Raw genomic sequence first — 20,932 nt, 5'->3', positions numbered from 1 at the left:
TTTTTTGCGGGGGTAGGACTGTCCAATTAATACTATAGGTAAATAATGTTTGTCATCCCTTCTATATTTGAATTTGTCAATGTTTAATGCATGGAAGTAAGGGTGTCATTTCCAGGCCGGCACTGGTAGGCTTGATCGAGAAACCCAAAATCAATCCAATCCATTTATTAAGCATGTTGGGCTCAAGTTCGGCCTGCCTAATATTTGGTTGTTCCTGGTGCAAGGGTGTTACCTGATAAGAACCTAATTAGGACTGACCGATTAATAGCCTGACTAACCTCGATATGTTCACAGCCCATTTAGAGCTGAACACGTTTAAAGCTAGTTGATAGCCTAACTAAATATCAATATTTGACCAACCATTTAGAAATGAGACCATACCTAGGAATGATTACTTAAATAGATAGATCTCAATGCGAGGTCCTAAAGTGGGTAAGCCTGACTAGGCCTTGACTCCTTACATGGAAGGGGTGGAAATTCATGCCGCAACTGTCCTTATACATGTTTTTGGCCAAATATATGACAAGAGAACTGAAGGACCAATGACTCAATGAGAATAATGGTGGGGCCCTATAATACCTACACGATTACCATGCCTTCCAACTTCTACAGTTTGTAGTCCACAACACACTATAAAAAGACTTGCTGCTAAAAAGGAAAAACATTGGACACTTAGAGCCCGTTTGGTATCGTTTCAAAAAACGTTTCTACCATTTTTTTGTTCCATTGGAACCAAAAAACGAAAAAAACTGTTTGGCAACCTTATGATGTGTTTCAGTTTTTTTGAAACAAAAATTGGGAAAAAAACGATTTGAAGGAAGAAAGACGGAATGACCATTTGTCGTTATGTCCGTGTAGTTTCGTTCCAAAGTTGTAAAAAAGGAACGATTTTGAACCCTTCGTTCCCGATAAAATCACTCGCCCTCTTTCACCTCTCACCCTTTCACCTTTGCACACACGATCGCTGGAGAAGAAGAAGCATGATCGACCTTGAACCTCGACATAGCAGGTACATCTTTGCTTTCTTTCTTCTTCTTTGTTCTTCATCTTGATTCTTCTTCTTCTTCTTTGCTCTTCTCTATTTTGTACAAATTTTTTTTTGGATTTTTTACAAACCAGAAGGTTCTTGTATCGTTCTTCTCAAGGGAGAACTCCGCTGCTCATCTCTGCTCGTCTCTACTCATCGATCACGTTTGGAAGTCTCATATCTCATCTGTGAAGACTCAGATCTCTGCAAGTAACCAGATTACCTCTCAACCTTGCTCTCTGCTCGTTTTTGCTCAAACAGGTGTGCCTATTTCTCTCCCTAGACTGGGAAGTCTCTGAAGAACTTCCATTGACCCATCTCTCCCATCTAAAAGTGGCTCCATCTCCCTCTGAAGCCTCTGCAATTGTCTGCAATTTGTTTTTCTGCAAAATTGTGATGTTGTTGAATGGTACTGTTATGGAGAACAACTCAAAAATTAGGCAATTGGGGACTTGGGTTTTCTAGGGTTAGTGGTTATATGTGGAGTCCAAGTGAGTTATCTCTTAACTGAATGATTCCATGTGCCATAGTTATGTTTGAGTTAAGGAGAATTTAAAAATCTATGATGATGTGAATTGGTTCTGTTGTCTTCTCCCATCTCTCTTTCTTTTTTTTTTATCACGGTTTATGTAAAGAACAGCTTTTATTTGATTACATTGGTGAAAACTCATGAACTGTTTCGTGCTATGAGATGGGTTCTCAATTAGGCATTCTCAAGTTGTGAATTCACTTATTAGAAGCCTAATTACAATGGGCTGGTTGACAATCCCACCAACGTATGAAATTTGGAAAAAAATGGAAAAGGAATATATCCAGATTGGTATTTGAGAATGTCTGGTCAACTGTCTACTACTTGAAAGGATCAGAACCTAATTTGAAAAAACAAAAAAAATCTGGATCGAGGATAATGACCTTTATAGATCTAAAAATCTTGCTATGAAAAATAGGGAAGGCTAAACAGTAGCCCAGGCTAAACAGAACCTTCACAAAGAAACTGGAAACCAGTAGCCCAGAGCTCTCTCATCCGACCATCAACTAATGGATACCCAGTTCGACCTTGCCTCCATGCCTTAAAATAACCCTCATCAACTATCTAGGGAAAGAACTTTAGATGTGCAAGGAGAGGCGTTTCATGGCTATAAGGGTGGTTAAAACTCATATATCTGGAATACTCTCTAAGACCAATAGACTTGAGGAACATTATTCTTGGATTCAAACAATAAAAGAAAAGAGGATAAATATTAAATTTTATAATATATGGTTGACTTATGTGGTAGTACTAAAGGGATTATTCTCTACTTTAGTTTTGTTCATTGGTTTAATGTCAAGGGTAAGGACTTATTTACATTTTGAAGACGAGGTGGTGGACGGGAAAGGGTTTTTGTGAGGTTTTGCATCATTTCTTCCCAGATACTTAATCATAATTTGGACTTTTTAAGATAACTTGTTCTCTTCCAGCCTATGTGCATTAAAAAGTCTAAAGTGCAGTTCTTTCCTATAGTCACTTCTTTTTTAACATTTCTTTGATTCTCAAAATTGTTTAGTCATTTCTTTGAATGATAGATAATTTTTTTTCCCTCATATTCAAGGAATCAATTAACGCTTATAATTTTAGAGGTATTGAAGCTGAACTTATTCCCTTCTGCTTAAAAGAATTCATGTTAATTGATTCAGTCCTTGATGGAAATTAGATTTTTAATTGTCCTCCAAAGAGTGATACTACTCAATAAGAGCCTGTTGTGTTGATATTGAGCAAGATGTTGTCAAAAATTCAAGCTTATAATCACAAAATTAATATTTCATGGCCTTCTATTGATTGAAAATTCATCTAATTTATCCAAATTAAGCACAAAATTGATGACAATTGAAAATTTGAAGTTTGAGATATATATTGGGCTTTCAATCTCAAAATTGCATTGATTTTACTATCTTGTATGATTGAAAAATATATAATAACCGTGGATGTGGTATGTTTGTATGGTTGAAAGATGAAATACATATCTCTACCTTACAACATACATTATGTTCAGAAAGCTCAACACCAATAGCATGTACACCACTGTCCACTTCAAACGAATACATGAAAGGATATTTGGAAGAGACACTTAAAGGATTAGATGACCAAACAAATAAGATGAAAGATATCCTTCATGCATTCAAGTCTTTAGACTAAGATAAAAAGTGAAAATTTGCGAAATTATGTAATGCATAATTAATTTGGATGAGGCATTGTTAATTCTGTACTTTATTTGTCCTTTTGAAACCATTTTTTTTTTATTCGGTATGTAATATTTTATTGTCCCAAAGGATTAGTAATTTCTAATAGTATTTTAATGTTATTTCTGTAATTATTGACTTAAAAAAAAAAATTTCTGAAACAAGCATTACTAAATGGTAGAACTGTTGTTTTTCTGTTATGAAACTGTCTCAGAAACAGATTCACCAAACAACCTTAAATCATTTAAAAACGGTGTTTTGACACAGAAACTGAAAATTTCATTTTTGACACGAAACAGAGTTTCTGAAACAAAAATGATACCAAACAGGCTCTTAGATTAACACATAGAACCGACCAAATTAACAGTCTTAATATCAACTTAATATATAGCACATCTCTTACAACAAGATCATTAAGCTCTCTCACTTAAAGTTTACTAATTTTTCTCCCTACCCAAAATCGAATTATGAAGAGTAATTAAGTAGTAAACAGATATAATAATCCTAGACAATCTGAAGCTTTTCTCATGGGATGTTGGGGTAGCCACCACCATGGCCACCTCCACCACCACCCCCAGAACCGCCACCATATCCTCTGGCACCACCAGCTCCACCTCCACCTCCACCTCCACCTCCACCTCCACCACCAATGCCTCCGCCAGATCCTCCACCGCTACCATAGCCACCTCCATACGCTCCCCCTGAACCATAACCAATGCCGCCACCACCTCCACTACCACCACCACCACCACCACCACCATGGTCTCCACCAGCGCCACTGCCTGCTCCTTCACCGCCGCCATAACCATCACCATGTTCCCCACCAGCACCATAACCAATTCCACCACCATGACCACCACCTCCACCATAACCACCACCATGTTCTCCTCCAGCACCGCTACCACCGCCACCTCCACTTCCATAGCCACCACCATACTCTCCTCCAGCTCCATAGGCACCACCACCGCCACCACCACTACCGCTGCCGCCTCCATAACCACCGCCATGTTCTCCACCAGCTCCATAGCCACCACCAATGCCGCTTCCACCTCCACCACCATATCCCACAGCACCATGGTCCCCTACTGCTCCATAGCCAGCGCCACCACCAATGCCATGGCCAGTGCCATAGCTAGAACCAGTTCCTTCCTCAAAAGTGAGGAGGACCCTGGCGGCAGAGCATATGCCTAAGCCCATTAAAGCAAAGAAGAGGACACTAAAAACCCTGTGAGTAGCCATGAAAGGACTTGAGTCGCACACTGATGAGATAGGAGGGAAAGAGAAGAGGTGTACTTATAGATGAAAATATCACGGAATGGAAGGGGTGGGGGTGGCCCAGAACCGCGTGATTTGGTTATGGAGTTGTTGAGAGGCACATCAGCACATGCACAGGCACTTAGGTTTACCACTGAAGCAGTCACACTTGGGAGTTGAGACTCGCTAGTGTGACTGGCTGTCGTCCACATTAGATGAAGTAAAATCAAATTTTTATTTTCTTTTTTCTTTCTGGTACTTGGATGAAATCTAACGTGTATGGGCCTTTGCTTTTATTCCTTACAATGATGATGGATGTTGGGAGGTCTCAATTCTCAACCCTTTCCACACGACCATAATTTTCTTGCATGGATCTTTTGCTAAGTTTATTTTATTGGGTAATCGATCTCTTGATAAATCAATAGCTTTTTATCAAGTATTTGATCAAAGTCTGCTTTAGTAGCTGATGAAGAAACCTTGAAGGATGCCAAAAATATATGTACAGAGCTTAAGGTCTCTCTCTCTCTCTCTCTCTCTCTCTCTCTCTCTCTCTCTCTCTGGCTACCCTTGCACTTTAAGCTTGTGGATTACAGTTAATTATACTCTAATAACTAATATCATGCTACCTTGTTAACATTGATACATACCAGCACGTAGTCTAATGGGAGGGCATGCTGGAGTATCTTTAGTGCAAGGGTAGCACAGTCTTTCTTCACTAGCTGTATCTAGGTGTGTAACTGCATCAATGGATGACGTTCTTTTTTCCATTCTTCAAGAAAATAATAATAACCAATATGAATTATTTTAACACAATAGAAGGTTTTAATTCGGGTGACAATGGATTTATCATCCTTAGGTTGAAGTATAAGGGAAAAAATTCATATCGTCCTAGAAAAAAAAATATGAACAAGGTGAGAGGTTTAAATTGTTGAGTATATGCGTCCATCAAACACAATTAAAAGTGATTAAAGCAAATAAAAATTTGCATTATTATTATTATATACGTGGCATACCAAGGTCCCTGGCTTGGCTTGGCTTGGCTGCTGGTAGCCCATGGCCATGCACGAGGCCCTTGATGCTGGCTGATGACTCAGATGGCCCTGCCACCTCACCACAATCCTTCCACGTGGTAAACCACATAACAAAATGGCTATAATACACAAAGCCCATCACCACCGCTCCCTTAGGTCATTGAAAAGACCAAAGTGCCCTTGGATCAAATCAACACAAAACACGGGATTCTTGGACCTTGACCCAGCGCCTCTGCACTGTGGGGCCTTGTCCACCTCACCAAACACTGTGGCACCCACTCTAAACCATTGCCTCGATCTGCACTGCTGCTCTAATCATACACATCCTCACCGCCAAAGCAGACACTACCACTAGATGTGGGCACTGCTACATTATCAGAACTAGCCACCTTATTACTGTTTTGGCCACCACATCATTGGAACATGACCATGGTTGCCAACAATGACAATCTATATACAATAAATCTTCGCTGATGGTGGTAGATGCAGCACGTCGGCAAGCAACTTCGGGAATCCACGAGTTGGCTGCAAATCAAGATATCCATTTATTCTGGTATAATAGTAACTATCTGTTCTTTCACTGTGAGAGGGGCTGATTGAGATTGTTTGAGCAATTCATGCAATTGTTGATCTCTTGCCGGCGATGGAGGATGGAGGAGTCTTAAGCAAAGAAGAGAGAAAGTCATGTATCTATTGGGTCGTCGACTTTGGAACTCAAAATTTCTTGATTTAAGGCTGTAGAGCTCTGCAATTTCTTGGTTTGGGAGGGAAGACTTGTGATTCAAGCTGAAGAATGAGAACGTGGCATGTGAATTAAAAAATTGCATTCTAGAATAGGCTACGTTCTTTGTAGCGTTCCAAAGATTAGAGAATGAAATGTTTACTAAACAATTATTTATTTATTTTTTAACAATCCAGAGCGCGTCTTTGATCCCAAATGCATTTTAATAATGCTTATCAAACACAACCTAAATTCTTATATACGATAGCATAAAACAAATAGATTGAGCAATTAAACAATCACCCAACTTAAGGATATACATGGTTTGATAATGTGCTTACCTTCATGAAGATATGAGAGTAGTTTCACTAGCAATAAGCCATAAATTTTCAGTAATTCTAATAAGCCATAAATTTTCGTAATTACTCTCATGTAAACCCTAAAATAAATTTTCCTTAGAACCTCACACCTTGAACCCTTGCATGCATGAGCAGCATCCCACAACTCAGTCCACAAAATAGAAGACATCAACCCTTAAAATCTCCCAAACATGATCCCTGCAACCCTCTTTTGAATCAACAGTCACTCATGTTTAACTTTCATTTTTAACCATTATTTCCTTTTTCTAAATCAGTAAAATCGCATAAAATCAATGCAGTTTACCTCTTCTAGCAAGATCGTCAAGTTTATTGAACTATAAGTCCAAAAAATCAAAGTTTTTTGATTTTTTTTCGCCTTCTTCTACCTGATTCTTTTTTCTAAGGTTTAGACGGATTCTATCCGATTCCAGGTTAATTCTGATAATCCATAGTTTAGAAAAACGAACCAGACGCCAATCATGGATCTAATTGGAAAAATAAAAGCCATTTTAACTAGTGGTCGATTCTGGCTAATGATTCTAATTTGGCTTGACCAACCGCGATTGAACGATCTGGTCCGGTTTTAGATCCATGCCTCTGACTAGCCTTGGACGGATTAAACCATTGAGGGGCCAACAGGATAGGTATGGTGCCCTTAATTAATTCATGGGCCATCTACACATTGGAAGTTCCATTTTGAGGCTCCAAGAGTCCAATTGGCATGTCCTTACCAAGAAACCCTATCCCTGGAGCCCAACTCAAAATAAAATGTCCAGTCAAAACACAGAAGGACAACTAGTCCTTGTGTATTTCTGTGGTCGCCTTGCTTCCGGAGAAAGGAGCAGGATAGATTGTTTCAATAATAGAGATGGAGAATTGGGTTTTGCTTCTTAGAACAATTGAACCCCACCTCCTTATTTGAGGTATCCAAGAATGTATGATTAGCTCTCAAGCTTCTATTTGAATCCTTGTGCTGGCTATGATCCCTATATAGAATGGCTTTTTTTTTTCTTGGGGGTGGGGGTGTTTGGACATTCTGCCTGAATATTCTCTTGGCATGCACATACACCTCTATATATGCACATCCGATCCACAATAAATCCTATGAGAATCATAGAAGTGGTGGGGTTGGCCTCAAATGGGTAAGAAGAGTCAAACTCAGGAAGCATGTAGATTTTGATGAGGTGTGATCCTTACATAGAATTGACCGAATGTTCTTACTTTTTGATTTTCTGGATAAGTTCAGGTAACTTCTTCAAGATGATTCTGACCGTTATATCTATTATCTATTAAATGCTAAACGTAAAATTAATTTTTATTAATGGAATTATATCTATCTTTAAGAAGAATTCTACATTCTAGTACTTGGAAGGTTGAGGATGGATTTTCTTTTTTTTTGGGGGGGGGGGGTGGGGGGCATGCATTCAAAGGTTGTCTTCATGGAATTGCAAAGAATGGATTTGAGGCCAATTTTTTTCTTTCTTTTGTAAATAAGATTTTATTCATGAGAGTAAGAAAAGCTTGTAGTTATCAAATTACAAGATTCTATTAATCACACAGTGAATATATATCAAACCGTTGTACTCAGAATAGACCAGGTCTTTCTGGCTAAGGAGTTCACTCTAGAGTTTGTTCTCTCTAGGAATAAAATGGAAACTTTTTATTTTGGTGAAGAATAAAATGAAAACTACATTCCAGCAAATAAAAAGCAATATGGGATATGTCCTCCACCACAGGGGTAAACACTTAACGGAATGGATGTGCTCCCCTCCGTGATGTAAGAACGTAACTTTTTACAATCTGTTTCCACTATAATACAGCCAAAAGACTCAGAGATTGCTTCAAGCATCCCACTACATATCACCAAACCAAACCTTCCTGTAGGAGACTAGAAAACTTAAAGGTTATGTGATCGCTACACAGACGCAACCCTAACGATCCCTGATAATAAACCCGATACCAGCCACCAGGTTGGTTCTCCTTCTTCCAAGCTGCATCAATAATTAAAAATGAATCAGTGAAGCAATTTACACTCTACTCACCTTAGCAGAAGACTTTGGGATGCTGAGATGAACCACCCTGCCGCTACCATTCCGAGGTGGTGGGAACTCACCATGGGCGAGTTGAGGATCCAATTACCAGCCATTTACTAATTACAATCCAAATTTTTTCATGGGCTATTTGCTGTTACCATATTTAAAAGAAAAAAAAGAAAAAAAAAAGAAAAGTGAAGATTGCAGATATGGATGAGAGAGAGAGATATTTCCATGCATACTTAGAATGACTACTTCTGAAGCTATTCTTGTTTGGCCTACTTAAATTCACTAACTTTGTATGAGGTTTTCATTGTCTCAGATATTTGTGTTTTCTTCTGGCCCTCTGTCCTGTTGATGGCAATACTGAAGGTGAGAAGGGGGGGTCAGCAGTGGAAGCTGTTTGTGTATCTCTAGAGATTGCCGGAGATTTGTGTAGTTTCTTTTGATTTTTGATTTTTTTTTCTTTTCTTTTCTCATTTAATAGAAATGATCCGTTAGCCGAAAAAAAAAAAAAAAAAAAGTACGTAACGTGCATAGTCGTAAGAGTTCGAACGAACTAAGCGCTTCCTTAATTAGAGACACAACACAACACAAAGCCATTATCTTTTACTTAGTAATCTTCCATTCTTCCCTCATTACAGTTATTATACTAATAATTATATCCCATAGCAGAGATAGTAGATTTTTTCGATGACATCAGAGATAGTAGGACTTGGACAATTTTATGGTATTTTCATGGCTTGTAGCCAGTGTGACCGCCGCCGGCACCGCCACCGCCACCGCTGCCACCTCCGTATCCCCCGCCATGTTCTCCACCAGCTCCATAGCCAGCACCGCCTCCTTCACCACCGCCGCTTCCATAGCCTGATCCTCCAGCTCCCCCTGCACCATAGCCCGTGCCACCTCCTCCTCCGCTACCACCGCCACCACCAAAGCCTCCACCGCCAGCACCTCCTGCACCATAGCCAGCTCCACCACCAGCTCCTTCCCCACCACCGCTGCCATAGCCTGCTCCTCCAGCTCCTCCTGCACCATAGCCCGCACCACCTCCTCCTCCACTACCACCGCCTCCACCATAGCCTCCACCATGTTCTCCTCCAGCACCATATCCAGCACCACCACCACTACCACTGCCAGCTCCATGGCCACTACCGCCACCACTACCAGCACCACCTCCACCACCACCCCCACTACCACCACCACCACCGCCACCACCACCAGAGCCACCTCCATGTCCTCCACCAGCACCATAACCAGAACCTTCACCGCTGCCACTTCCCGCACCAGTACCATAGGCGTCAGCACCCTTCAGCCCTACTGCTGCATACCCACCACCACCACCAGAGCCCCCTCCACCGCCACCACCATATCCTCCTGTAATTCCTCCTCCATACCCAGAGCCACCACCAATGCCATGGCCGGCGCCATAACCAGTGGCAGCTCCTTCATCGTGACTGAGGAGGGCTCTAGCAGCTGAACATATGCCAATGCCCAATAACACAAAGAAGAGAATACTAGCAAGTCTCTGAGTAGCCATGTGTGGAAGATGTTTAAGTCCCACAACTATGGAGAAGAAGGGAAGGAGAAGATGGGTATTTATAGGAGTGTTGTGGTGGTCCAAAGTCCAAACCCGCGTTATGTCATTTGGGAGTGGTTGAGAGCCGAGGCACATGAAATAGAGGATGTGTGTCCCACAGGCTGGCCCAATAAACCAACAGATAGAGATACACTAGCACTAGTAGAGTCAGTGTGATTTTGCTGTCCTCCATAGTATCAATTTTTTATACTTTTCTTTAGAGCCATCAGTGTATATTTTGGATCTGACTTTTTGTTATCCCTTTTTTATTGATGCTCTTGGTGGATTTGGACTCATTTGAACCTCTTTTACACCTGCATTGCCTTGTTAAGTTCATGGACTTGAATGATCAATTTGAATCTCCTCTTATGATCTAATAAGACATTGATTTGAATCATTATAGGGCAACCCATATTGGTAATTGGTATTATCCTCCTTCACAATGGTAACTATTAAGTTTGATTATGTTTTTTTTTTTTTCAATAGGTAATTTGTATGTATTAAGGAAGAAGAAAAATATAAAAATACAGATTAAGGCAACCCCTACAACCTTCTTTGGGTAGACTAAAAAAAAGGTTGAGAGGTCCTTAAATCAAACAGCACAAAGCCTGTAACATAGTTTATCTAATATAGAAAGAAAAGTTTTAACAATTAGGAAAAGATGCTATGAAAGAGTTAAGTAGCCTAATCACGGGAGCGAAGAAAGTACGGGGCATTTTTCATGCGACGACTCTTCCGCAGAAAGCTTCTCACTACTGGATGGGTCAGGTTTCTAAAAACTTCAGGGCCATCGTCCTCATTTGACTCTGGTGCTTCCTCTGAAAAATCCAAATATATACCGTCTATATTACCAACTTGATGGGTCACCTCCTCACTGTGGTTTAACTCAGCTTGATCTATCACCTTCTCATTATGATTCAACTCTGTCTCTTCCTCTGAAGAAATAACGGAATCTACAAGATTCTCAGCTCCCTTGAAATAAGTCACATCTGCTACAGATTTGGAAGTCAAATCTTCAATTAACCTACCATTATCCTCTTCATCTGCCACGTCAACATTGTCTCTTTTAGGAATATTCTCCACCAAATTTTTTGAGGAAGGCAAATCCATGGTTAAATGGTTAGTATAAGAGATTTCCTTGGCTGGTTCACCCCCTTTTGCTTAATAAAATATGTTGCCTTTGCCACCTCATCATCCAGCAGACCTTCAATGTTAAGAAAGTCTTGGATAAGATTCAAATTGGAGATAATATTTCGTCCCTTGGTGCGTTCCACGACGTCAGACACTTCTTCATTAGAATTTGAATTCTTACTAACTTTTTCCTCCAAATTCAAATCCTACGCCTCCTTCCCTAATTCTTCTCCATCAAACTCCTTATTTTTCTCCAAAGAGGGAACCAACGTATATTGATGAGGAAATTCCTCATTTGAAAAACGCCCCATCATTTCCCCATTATTTAAGCCATTAATATATGGAATAATTTCCAACTCACCTTCCTCCAAATCCTCCTCCCTATTTGCTAGCAAGATATCCTTATTGCACACCAAAATATTCTTCTCCTCAATCGCCAACAATTTGAGTAAACCAAGTTGGAACCCGAATCCAACTCAGCAATATACTGAACTTCCAAAACTTCTTCCTCATAAATCTCATTCTCCTCATCCTCAATAAATGACTCTTTTGAAATTGAAATTGGCACCTCTTCAGCCAACCCTTCAAGGAAAGAGAAAGCATTAACATGGGTAACTGATTCCTCTCAGTTTGGAATCTTTTCACCTTTAAATCTGCCATTAATGAATCCTTCCTTATCTACTCCACTTTTTTCGAAATTCAAACTTGAATTTGAACTCTGAATAATTGTAGGGCTAGATTCCTTGCTCAGGTCACTATTCTCAGCTGACAGTGTAGGCTCTCCACCATCTTTCTTCTTTCTCCAAACTAGTTTTGTTTTCTGATTTTGTTGAACCACCGGAGCTCCACCACAATGTTCCATCGAATGGCCTAAAACATTGCAGACATTGCATCTAGGAGGCTTCCAATCATATCTAATCTCTTGATTAAAAATGTGACCTTTTTCGTCCTTAATAGCTACAATAGAAGGTAGTTCTTCAGAAGCATTAATTTTAACAAACAACCTTGTAAAAGATAATCTCTCCAATGTCTTGGTCCTCAAATCTGAAGAAATTGGATGCCCAATAACACTCCCAATAGCACTTAATGCCTCTGGAGAATAGAATTGAAAGGGAAGATTGGGTAAAATAATCCACATCGGGATAGAGGTTAAAGTTATCTGCCCCAACGATACCTCTTTGCTCCAAGAGTGAAGAACAAGAGGATTACGTTGAACATACCACAGACCTCCTTCCAAGACTTTATCTCTATCATCTTGCAAGTTAAAGCTGAAGATGAACACACCACTTTCAAGCAGATTTATCTCAACATTGCCTGAAATCTTCCACTTCTTGAGAAGAAACTCCTTAGTGTAATGAAAAGATGGTCTCTTCCCTATGAAATACCCTACAAGAGCATTTTTCCATCTGCTAATCTGTCCTCTAATAGCTTCAGTAGGACGATTAGCAACCTTTTGATCACCCACCATGACCAGATCAATTAACTTGAGTTGAAAACCCTCCTTATTCTTCCATACATTTGGCGAGAATAAAGAAGCAAAAAGAATTCCATTGACAACATCCATCTTTCCCATAGATGAAACCCCATTCTCCCAGTAGGAAGCTCTGAAAGCATGGACAGAAGAAACTCCTTCTTTCTCACCACCAGTAGCCATACCTCCTTGCACCACATAGTGCTCACTAGAATCTTCTCTAGAAGGCTGCAAAGCCAACATGGATGGAGAAGAAGGACCAATAGCTGAAGCTTTTGGCCATCCCCCCCACTCGATATTAAGTTTGATTATGGTTTGCTAATCCAAGATTGTTTCAGCATGGGGTCCTTTACACTTTGGGACATTATATATTAAATGTTCTTTGTTAACTACATAGATCTAAGTGTATTAGACAGATGATACTAAGCAACACATCTTCTCAATTTAGTTAAAGAAATTTTACAATCATGAATATTGTATCTGACAAAACCTTGGAGTCACCTATTAGATAAGAACATCTATATAAATACAATTAAATAAAGAAAGATAATTTCTAATGTACTTATTATGCTTTTTATGCTTAAAGTCATGTAACTCACAGTTTTTCACTCATGTGGTTAATTGTTATTAGAGAAGATATTGATTTGTCTCACCAGGATCCTTTTTTTTCTAAGCTTCTTAATTAAAGAGTGATGAGGAATCGTTTTGCCTTGTAACAATCCTTATGTTAGGGGTCCTCATGTATTTTTTTTTAGCTTGGGTATGTATGCCATCTTTTGTCTTGGTAATCCATAAATTAAGAATAGTTTATTTCTTCCGAATTGAAAACATGGAGCCAAAATATATCTCAAGTTCTCAACAGACTATTGGGTGATTTCTATGAGGAAGGTAGATACTGAAGTGGATGAGGCTAGGATCGTTTTCACACGGACATTATCGATCATCTAGGCATTTGAAGAACTAAATTGAGATCTATGTGCATTTACTCAGAGTAGGAGGTGCATTAAAAATATTAGTGTGTTATTGCTCTTTATTTAGTTTTGAAGGCTTTGATGATAATGCTCTTTATTCTATTCAACCATGTGTTTTGGAGGATGAAAACATTATGTTATGTCAAAGACCTAGTTTAAAGGAGTTGAAAGAGGCCCTTTTCTTTACAAGCCATATAAAGACCTTGGCACTGACAGATCCCCTCCCCTATTTTTCTAGAGGTTTTGGGAATTAATACGCTTCGACCTTTATATTTTTGTTTATAAATTGTTCTCTATAGGTAATGTTACACCCGTGCCCTAATTCGATCAAATTTTAACTTTTGTTAATCGGTGATGCCCTTGAGAGTGTCAGGACCAAAGAATTGTGGATAGCAACAATTTACTAAGGAATGAACCCTCTTGCCAGTGCAGACTTTACCGGGACACGTGGAAAGGTTTCAGACCTCTCAAATCTTGGTGGTAAGTGACTCACCCTATCACATGATTCCCATGCATGGTAAACACTCTCCATATACCATGCACAAATTCTGAGGGAACCACCCTAGGTGTTGGCAGAAATCAGCTAAGTAAAATAGCTGGTATTGTCCACTGGTAGCACCCACCGGTTGGACAATGACCTATTTTGGTGACCATAATCCGGTGGGTCTTGCTGTGTTGAATTGCATTCTTTGCTCGTGGGATCCGCTATACACGTATTAGCTTACTCTACCCTTGTCCCCACATTACATAGGGTCTGTATTTTGTAAACATAAATAAAATTACGATCTAAGATTTACTTGATAACAACTGATGACAATAATGAAATTTTCAGTAATTCTCTAAGACTCAGGGGCAAAGATTTGACTTTCTTCTCACTTTCTTAGAGAAACTAAAACTTCCGGCACTTGGGAAAGAAATCAGACAAAAGTTTCGTGCTATGGTTTAGAAATGGATTTTGGTTTTGGGAATTTGGATAGTGCTTCCGCAGTGTATCCTTGGAATAAGTATCAACTGTGGGAATATAGGCAGGGCTTCAATGCTATATTCCTAGAATAAGAATCAATTGTGGGAATACGGGCAGGCTTTCCGTGCTATATTTCTAGAAGAGGAATTAGCTATGGGAATTGATGAGCACATTTATGTGTGAAATCTAGGGTAGTAAAACATGCATTTTACATATTTAGAATGAAGCTACCTTGGGTTTTACTCTCTTTTTGCAGGTTTTATATTTGCAAGACCTTAAGGACTATCGGGCGCTATATCTTCATTTACATGTAAAGAGGTCCTATTTCTTTTCATGGTTACGAAGAGGACAAAATTCTGAGCAAGATGGACGTGTTCAATTAAAAGTACACATTTGTTTGGTCACCCGTACAAATGATTATTCTTTTCGGGCCAGAAAAAGAATAATGGATCAGAACTGAACCGAGATGCAGAACCAGCCTGTTTGCAATTGTCCCAGAGGTACAAGGAATACTCCAAATGCCAACAAGGATCGATGGACCACATCCTTAAGTGATTAAAGATTTGTTTTTGGTAACAACAACTACCTAGCGTAGTTGGTGAGCTATGGTGTACAAAATTCCCTTGCTCACCAAGAGGTCTCAAGTTCGAATCTCATGGTTGTTTTTTTTAGAGAATTTTGTTGAAGATTTTCTGCTTTTCACTCACTTAAAGCACTAAGGGCATGGAGGGGATTTTCACATCAAATTAGAAGCAAGCAAAATCGTGGAAGGGTTCCTACGCAAGAAGAGAAGAAAAAAAAAAGGAAAGAAAAAAAAAGGGAGAAATAAAGATTGTCCAAATCTTCTCTCTCCTCCACATCATCACCAATATATTGTCCAAATCACACAAAGCAAGAAGAAAATCATCCCTTGGAGGGAGAAAAAGAAGAGAAATAAATTAGAAAAAAAAAGAAAGAAAATAAGCAAAAAAATTATAGGAAATTTCTCCAAGTTTATTTCTCTCTTCTCTCTCCTCCATCTTAGCACTTTTGGACTCAAAAGATCTTACTATCAATTGTGGGTTTCTCTCTTTTAGGAAAGAGAAATTTTTTACCCTACCTCCTCATTCCCTATAAATACAACTCATGTAAGAGGAGGAGAGACAATTCATTCTTCTTCTAGTTTTTTTTTAGTTGCTCTCTCTCTCCCTCTCTCACTCTTTAGTTTTAGTTCTTCTCTATTTTTGCTTTAATCACTTTTGTAATAGTTTTTTATGTTAATTAATGCAAGCACTCTTTTATTTTTATTCAGCCTTTTTATGTTTATGATTTATGCAATTGAGTTGTAATTTTTTAAGTTATAGTTCTAGGCTTAGATCTAGGTGACAAGATCACGAGCCGTGGAGCAATTTTTTTTTTTCAAGTTCAAGCATTGATTCAAGTAAGTAGGCTCCTTCAGTAGTCTTCTCTCCCCCCCTCTCATTCCCTCTTCTGACTACCCTTTCTTTCTTAATTTAGGATTTTTATTTTCAGTCGTTACATTATTGCTATCCCTTTCCCCCAAGGTTCATGGCTAGTGTATGTGTTGGCTTTGCCCCTCCTAGCCATAGAACCCTCAATTTATTGTTTTTATTTTAATTGTCTCCCTTTCCCTAAAGCCAAGTAGAGTAACCCTTGTAAGAGTGACTCTCTGGTCAAGTAGGGAAGCTCATATTATGATGCATCCCTCGAGCTAAGTAGAGAAACCTACTTGTGAGTCTCTCTCTAGCTTTCTCCCCTTTCTTTTACTTTATTTTTATTTCAGCATTTTTTTTCCTTTATTTTTTTTTTAATTGCGTGGGTTGTTTATTTTCATTTATTTATTTATTTAATTTTAATTGCGTGACTTGTGTTTTTAAATTCTTAGATGACTAATGGTTAGGACGTTATTTTAGATACATATGTTTAGGACGGTAGTTAGAATTATATCACAACCATTAATAGGTTCACTTTCGCATTATTAAAAGAAAAGAAAAATAAAGTGGCTGTTCTCCCTGAGTTCGACCCGTAGCTACACTGATCCGTATGCTTACAGTTACATTTAAAATCTCAAACAAAGTACAGTGGAGAATTATCACCACTTCATCATGGTTTTGAGTACAAAAAGGAAGATTGCAAGCTCCTTTTGGGTTTCTTTTTCTAGTGCAAGAATCAAGGAAGCTTGCATGCATAGGAGATTCCATCTGAATCAACAACACAACTCAGTTCAAACTCTACCCATGTCTTACATTTTCAGATAATAATGGAGCATAAGTCAAAACTATGATTGAACCAGAATAAGTTAAATAAGTGCTTTCCTTTTTGTTTTCTTTCCAGAAAAAAACCATTAAATTTGGGTGGGCTGAAAATGAATATTAGAATCATCAGTTCAGCTTGGTTTATGTGAAGACAGAAATCAGAAGAGAGAAGGAAGTACCAGCCCTGAAGAGACCACAAATAAACCACCCATAAATCATAACAACGGGACCTCCATAAGTAAGCCCAGTATTGTAAAAGGTAGATACCCCTGTAAGCACCGATATAATCGAAAACGAGAACGCAAAATTCGAAAGGACCCTGCAATTCCGTTTACATCAGAAACGAAATGAAACCATGTCACCCAACTTCTACTATTCATCCTTTTAGAATGAGTATCAATGAACAGAACCAGAAGAAGAAGCAAGAGAAAGAAAGGGAGTTTGAAATGGTTACGAGAGATCACGCTTTAGCTCGTGCTTATAACCAAGCTGTTGCAGAAGTGAAGTGCCTGTATCAGAATAAGCATCGCCATTGTTAACTCTAGAAGGAAGGATTCTCTCTTCGCGTTTCCAGACCATCTTGATTAGCTAATACTAATGCTTCCCTGCTTCACTCTGTTTCATTACTCATTCTCCTAGAGGGCTAAAACTCAATTCATAATATAATGGATGGGTTGTTATTGAATTTCAATTCGTCAGGTCTTCTGAATCTCAAGAATCTGTGACGGGTCAAATAAGGTTGGCTGTGCAAAACTACCAAGAATTCATTTCCCTACGCAGCTTGAAAACTAGAACACTGGAGGTGGGTTGCGCCTTTGCGGCAAAAGCCAAACTTAGATAATTTAATTGGGTAAATTGCACCTAAACCCTCCCAATTTTTGACAACTTTAGATACCTCCCTCATCTTCCTAAAATACTATTAATTCCCACTATAGTTTTCGGACAAATTGCCGTTAGACCCGTGGATCTAGGTATCAGTATTGTATCGATATGGGTGGATACCGATATCGATGGTTATGGGTAAATTGGTCCAATCAAATACAGCTGATCCGTATCGTTATGGGTAATTGGGTATCAGCCGAGACCCTAAAAAGCTACCGATTCTGTATACTATAAAACCTTGTTTAGACAAAAACTAGACTAAAAAATTCAAGGAAAATAAGGAAAGATCTCTTTTAATTAGCAATGAAAGGAAAAAATCAATATCGTATCGTTATGTGTATATTTCATCTTTGAGAAACTCAGTGAAATTACAAGTTTAGTTAAAAGCTCAAGGGTAATATTTGAAATCTTAAGAAGGGTGAAGCGGGTGAAGGAGGTGTCTAAACTTTTCAAAAATTTAGAGGGTCAAGCGTAACTTATCCATTTGATCAATTTTATAGGAATTTTGAAATTTAAGAGGATGTAATACTCAATTATTTATTGGAGGAAGGTTTTTTCGGAAGTCTGAATTATGGACTGCTATTAATTAAGCTATGGAATGCTATTATGTCAAATTAAGGCTGTGTTTGGTATGCATTCCCATTATGAGAATGTGCATTACTATTCTGAAAATACAGAATATGTTCTTAACTGAGAATGAGAACATTGTTTGGATAAAATGTTTGTTTAAAATGCATTTTTTATATGAGAATGCTCAAACATTTTATCAAACACCTCACAGGTAGAATCTCTTTGGTGAAAATCCCAGACAATATTATATCAATAACTCACAAATAAAAATATAAAATTTTGAATGGTTTTTTAGATAGTATTCTTACATGAAACCTGGAAAGATCGTGGAAAACAGGAGATTCTACGATTTTGGATTCGAGAGGAGATCTTAAGAAGGAGAAAAAGAGAGAGATTTGGGGCGAGAGAAACGATTTTTTGAGAGAGAAAAAAAAAGTAGTTTTTGGAGATTTGTAAGAATGAGACGCTATTCCTTGGGAGAGAAGGTGTCTTTCATAAGATTAGTGGCTGAGCTATGTCCATCAGACTGTGCCAAGAGCTGGAGAATGGAAAATGCAAAATGGGAAAACATTCCATTCCAGAATGGGCTACATTCTTGACCGTGTTCTAGAATTTTGAGAATGGAATGTTTACCAAACAATTTTTAACAGTTCAGAATGTGTTCTTGGTTCAGAATGCATTCCAAGAATACATACCAAACATGACCTAAAACAGAAATTAAAATCATGAATATGTAACCAATGATTTTAAACTCTAAAGGTTGAATAGCCCAAAAAACCCTAGAATTGATTGCTATGCAACAACTAAAATCGAGATCAATCTCGATCTAATATATTAAAATAGTAAGTGATACAATAGATTGTTAGGAAGATAAGGTGAGCTATATGTTTAGCTGTTTACCATAAATTAAAAGATAGGAAAAAAAAAAAAAAAAGGTGAGCAAGCGCAGCTCAACATGACCTCATCTCGATTAGGACGTAAATTAGCATGAATTCAATAACCAACGATGACAATTTAAGTGGGATTGAAATTTTGTGCTCAAATACACAAGAGGGTGTTTGATTGAATTAGATGCTATTATTAGACCCGTGAGTGGGATGACCCAAAGGTTTTTTTTTTCCTGTCGATTCATGTAGCCGACCCCAATTAGTTGGGATAAGGCTAATCTTTGTTGTTGTTGCTGTTATTGTTACTATTAGACTCGTAACTAAAATCAAAATTATAATTACTACATCATTTTACATGGCACAAAGCGAACCTGAGCTTATATAAGTTTCTATTACTTTTTTCTCATCTTTTTTTTTCTTTTTTAATTAAACTCTTTTCCTTGCATTTCCTTTTGTATTCCTAAAGCCTCAAATGGATCAAATAATCCCAACGGCATAACCTCTCTAAATCGCTCATTAAAATAAATTTCATGCCAAGTTATTAGAATCAAATTAAAACAAAAATATGGACAAATACATTTAGTAGGAATTCCCATTTGCAACAAGAAAAAGGGGAAAAGATCCCATGGTAGGTAGCTTAAAAAAGTTAAATTCATAATAACTCTTGCTTAAAAGTGGAGTGGTATTTCGAGAACTTCGTCCAATAGGGGAAGTATTAATACTTTCTCTATAGTGAATAATTCCAAACCACGATGTCCTATCACTGCTCCATCGACCAAAAAATCTCTTACCAAAAAATTAGTTGAAAATATTTATTTTCAAACATAATCTAATAGAAAAAAGTTTTCTAGTCTATTGACTAGAGATGAACCATCCGACATGGAGTCATCCATTGTAGAAAAAACATTTAATACACCCGCTATTGGATGAAGTTACCATAATAACCCTACTAACATCCAAGAGTCATTAGGACTCATAATTTTAAGCCCCCAAACCATAAAACCCTCTTCCCTCCTCCATTAAACTTAACAGTAAAATAAATTCTATTAGCACCATTTCAAAATGGAATCAAGGGTTTGAGACAAACAATTTTAAGTTGGGACCTTACCTTTTGCAAATTTGATTTCATCAGGGAGGTACACACACAAAAGAAAATGTCAAGTAGGTTGTATATTTAATAAAGAAATCATCGGATGTGTGAAAGAGAACCCAAGCCTACTTATGGAAAAACAAAACAGGAAAGAAAGAAAGAACGAAAGAATGGATCCACTTAATTTGGTGCGAAGTGTCAACGACCTTAGGATGTGGAAAGTATGACAGGAAACTAAAAACCAGCGATGAATAAAGAGAAAAGGTGCTGACAGCCGAGTAGATTACGCAAGAGCAAGAAAAACGCAAGTAATATACGCTTGTTTGGCTCGTGTCTTGGTTAAAAGCTCTACTGCCTGTCTGCTACTTCCACATTTCCAGCTGTTGAGGAAGACAGGAAGGCAGGTTTTGGTTTTTCTAATTGTAATATCACTCGCTTATACCTATCATCAAAGCCTACAAGAGAAAACTCATCTTCCGCCGTTAGACGT

The 20,932-nt window shown here is 38.3% G+C and overlaps 2 protein-coding genes across 2 annotated transcripts; both read right to left on the bottom strand.

Annotated features, from left to right (window-relative positions):
- Positions 1-3,582: 3,582 nt before the first annotated feature.
- Positions 3,583-4,494, bottom strand: LOC122078892 (glycine-rich cell wall structural protein 1.8-like). Its single transcript, XM_042645084.1, has one exon. The coding sequence runs from the start codon at positions 4,481-4,483 to the stop codon at positions 3,770-3,772; it is 714 nt and encodes a 237-aa protein (XP_042501018.1). The 5' UTR covers positions 4,484-4,494; the 3' UTR covers positions 3,583-3,769.
- A 4,723-nt stretch (positions 4,495-9,217) lies between these two features.
- LOC122078891 (glycine-rich cell wall structural protein 1.8-like) lies at positions 9,218-10,225 on the bottom strand. Its single transcript, XM_042645083.1, has one exon. It carries the CDS (start codon positions 10,180-10,182, stop codon positions 9,379-9,381), a length of 804 nt encoding a protein of 267 aa, XP_042501017.1. The 5' UTR covers positions 10,183-10,225; the 3' UTR covers positions 9,218-9,378.
- Between the last annotated feature and the right edge of the window lie 10,707 nt (positions 10,226-20,932).

Source organism: Macadamia integrifolia, chromosome 5, assembly GCF_013358625.1.
Source record: "Macadamia integrifolia cultivar HAES 741 chromosome 5, SCU_Mint_v3, whole genome shotgun sequence".
Taxonomy (NCBI): domain Eukaryota; kingdom Viridiplantae; phylum Streptophyta; class Magnoliopsida; order Proteales; family Proteaceae; genus Macadamia; species Macadamia integrifolia.
Note: the sequence above shows the minus strand (reverse complement) of the source record. Positions and strands in the feature narration are given on the sequence as shown.

Bases quoted from the DNA above. Each gene is read 5' to 3' on its own strand.
- LOC122078891 (XM_042645083.1), bottom strand. From the start codon at position 10,182: ATGGCTACTCAGAGACTTGCTAGTATTCTCTTCTTTGTGTTATTGGGC.
- LOC122078892 (XM_042645084.1), bottom strand. From the start codon at position 4,483: ATGGCTACTCACAGGGTTTTTAGTGTCCTCTTCTTTGCTTTAATGGGC.